General features: G+C 39.2%; 1 protein-coding gene across 1 annotated transcript; it reads left to right on the forward strand.

The window, feature by feature from the left end:
* Positions 1-1,507: 1,507 nt before the first annotated feature.
* LOC147847573 (pentatricopeptide repeat-containing protein At1g03540-like) lies at positions 1,508-2,225 on the forward strand (the record flags this gene model as incomplete). Its single annotated transcript, XM_087339038.1, has 1 exon — positions 1,508-2,225. A coding segment is annotated over exon 1 (718 nt), but the record flags the coding sequence as incomplete, so codon positions are not given.
* Between the last annotated feature and the right edge of the window lie 18 nt (positions 2,226-2,243).

Here is a 2,243-nt window from a genome sequence, read left to right on the forward strand (position 1 = left end):
TTATAAACCTAGTCATTAGGAGCAAAATGTTGTTAGCAAACGTGGTTTCAAGCGAAGAACATAACATAAAATCCATTGCTCAAGACTTACCCACGATGTTAAGGTTGGATAGTGCAAAGACATGGTTGTGTTTGTATGTTTAGATTTGAGAACTATAACAATATACACATGGCAAACTAGCTTATGAGAATTTGCTGCACAATTTGATGGGAACATTTAAATATATCATGATGCAATGCTCTCACTTTGTGCTTTAGCACTAATTGGACCTCTTTTTTAGATGATGCCCATGCAAAATACTCATAGGCTTGAAGCCATTGCGTGTAAGAGAAGCATTGCGCATAAACAACATATTACCATTACGTAAAGTAGTATTTCTTTAACCCAAACAAAGTTTCTATACAAGTTATCCGCTAGGCACAAACTAATTGGCCTCGTAAATCATAACCACGTCTTCACGAGGACCGAAGACATCTATCATGTTTGCTTTGTAACTAATGATGCTTCACAATGAATGACAACTGTCTCCAAAGAAAATATACCTTCTAATGCTAGGAATTACCAAGAGACCCATCACAAAAAAAATTCCCACCAATATTGATGAGCTTGATTGAGGTAACATTCATTTGATTGGTTGGACCAACACTATGGGTATATGGACATTGGGTCCCCCATCATCATGGACAAGTACTTGACCACACATGCTCATGTTTGTCATATTAGACAAGGACCATGAAAATTTGTGACTTTCAAACCTAAACTACTCAAGGGAGCATCGTTGGGCCCATATAGATCATCCACAAATACTTGATCATGAACGTGGTATGCCCAGAACCATGTAGACCCTGTTTTTTATTTTCATTAGATGACAATGGGAACGTAGAATTGGTGATGACCTTGTGGTCTTCCATCGCTTTATGCCAACATGGATTTGAATTTAACATATTTCTATTGATGATTATGGGAGGTGTTGAACCCATGACCTTTACATGAGTAACAATAGCAATTGGGGTAATACGAATGTCACACATCTTGGGTTCAAAACCCAACTGATTCTCTCTCTCTTTCTCTCTCAAAAATAATGAGTAAAGCCAGAGAAATATGGAAATATAGAACTTGATGATGCAGGAGAATGGCATACCGTTGAAACTTGAAATTACGGAGCAGGGAAGATATATAGAAGAAGGCATGGAGTTTTGGCTATGGTAATGCATAACAGCAAGGCATGATAGCGAAACCGTCAATTGAACACCTCCAAGGAATCATACCCAAATGTAACAAAGACATAAATTTTCGGATCGGATTGTATCATTTGTATGGGATTCCTTCTTATCCACACTTGGGAGTTGATCTAGTGATCTCTTTGTTGTTGGTTCAAGATGGAAAAATCTGCGAGTTTTCCCGCAGATTACTACCCTTACAAATAGGCGAAATTTCATGGAATTCTCTGATCAATGGATATGCCAAATATGGTGACCCAAGAAATGTATTGTCTCTCTTCCATCGAATGAGAGAGGATTTTCTATATCCTAGTGGGTATGCCATTGTTTCTGTTTTGACAGCTTGTGCTAAACTCAAGGCTTACAAAGCAGGAAAGGAAATTCATGCTCACCTGCTAATCCAAGGCTTATTAGGAAGTAATCCTTTTATTAGCACTGCCTTGGTTGATATGTATGCTAAATGTGGTATGATTGCTGAAGCTGAAGAAGTGTTTCGTATGCTTCCACATAGAAATACGGTCTCATGGAATGCCCTTATTGCTGGATATGTTCAATGTGAACTCAGTGCCAAAGCAATTCATTGCTTTCGCCAGATGAGAGAGCAGGGTGCTTCTCCAGATGCTGTTACATATGCTTGTATCTTCAAGGCATTTAGCCGGATTGAGTTCAGCGATGTTGAAGCTTCGATTGGGGAATTCATCCATGAGATATATGCTGAGGTCGAACGAAAAGGAATTTTATACACCAATATGGTTGTAGGGACTTGCTTGGTTGAAATGTTTGTACAATGGGGCATGCTTGCTAAAGCACATGAAGTGTTTGACAATCTTCCCATGAGGAATGTAGTGGTTTGGACTTCTCTGATAGGAGGATATGTCCAACATGATTGTTGTGAGGAGGCTCTTACATGTTTTCAACAGATGCTACAAGAGGGTGTAGATCCAGATGCTGTCACCTTGGCTTGCATCTTGAAAGGTTGTGCTAGCATTGGAGCTATAGTCAAGGGTAGAGAGATACATGCTT

The sequence above is a fragment of the Azolla caroliniana genome, unplaced genomic scaffold, assembly GCF_043228905.1.
Source record: "Azolla caroliniana isolate FFs.n. ecotype wild unplaced genomic scaffold, voAzoCaro1.0.p SCAF_853, whole genome shotgun sequence".
In the NCBI taxonomy this organism is placed as follows: Eukaryota; Viridiplantae; Streptophyta; class Polypodiopsida; order Salviniales; family Salviniaceae; genus Azolla; species Azolla caroliniana.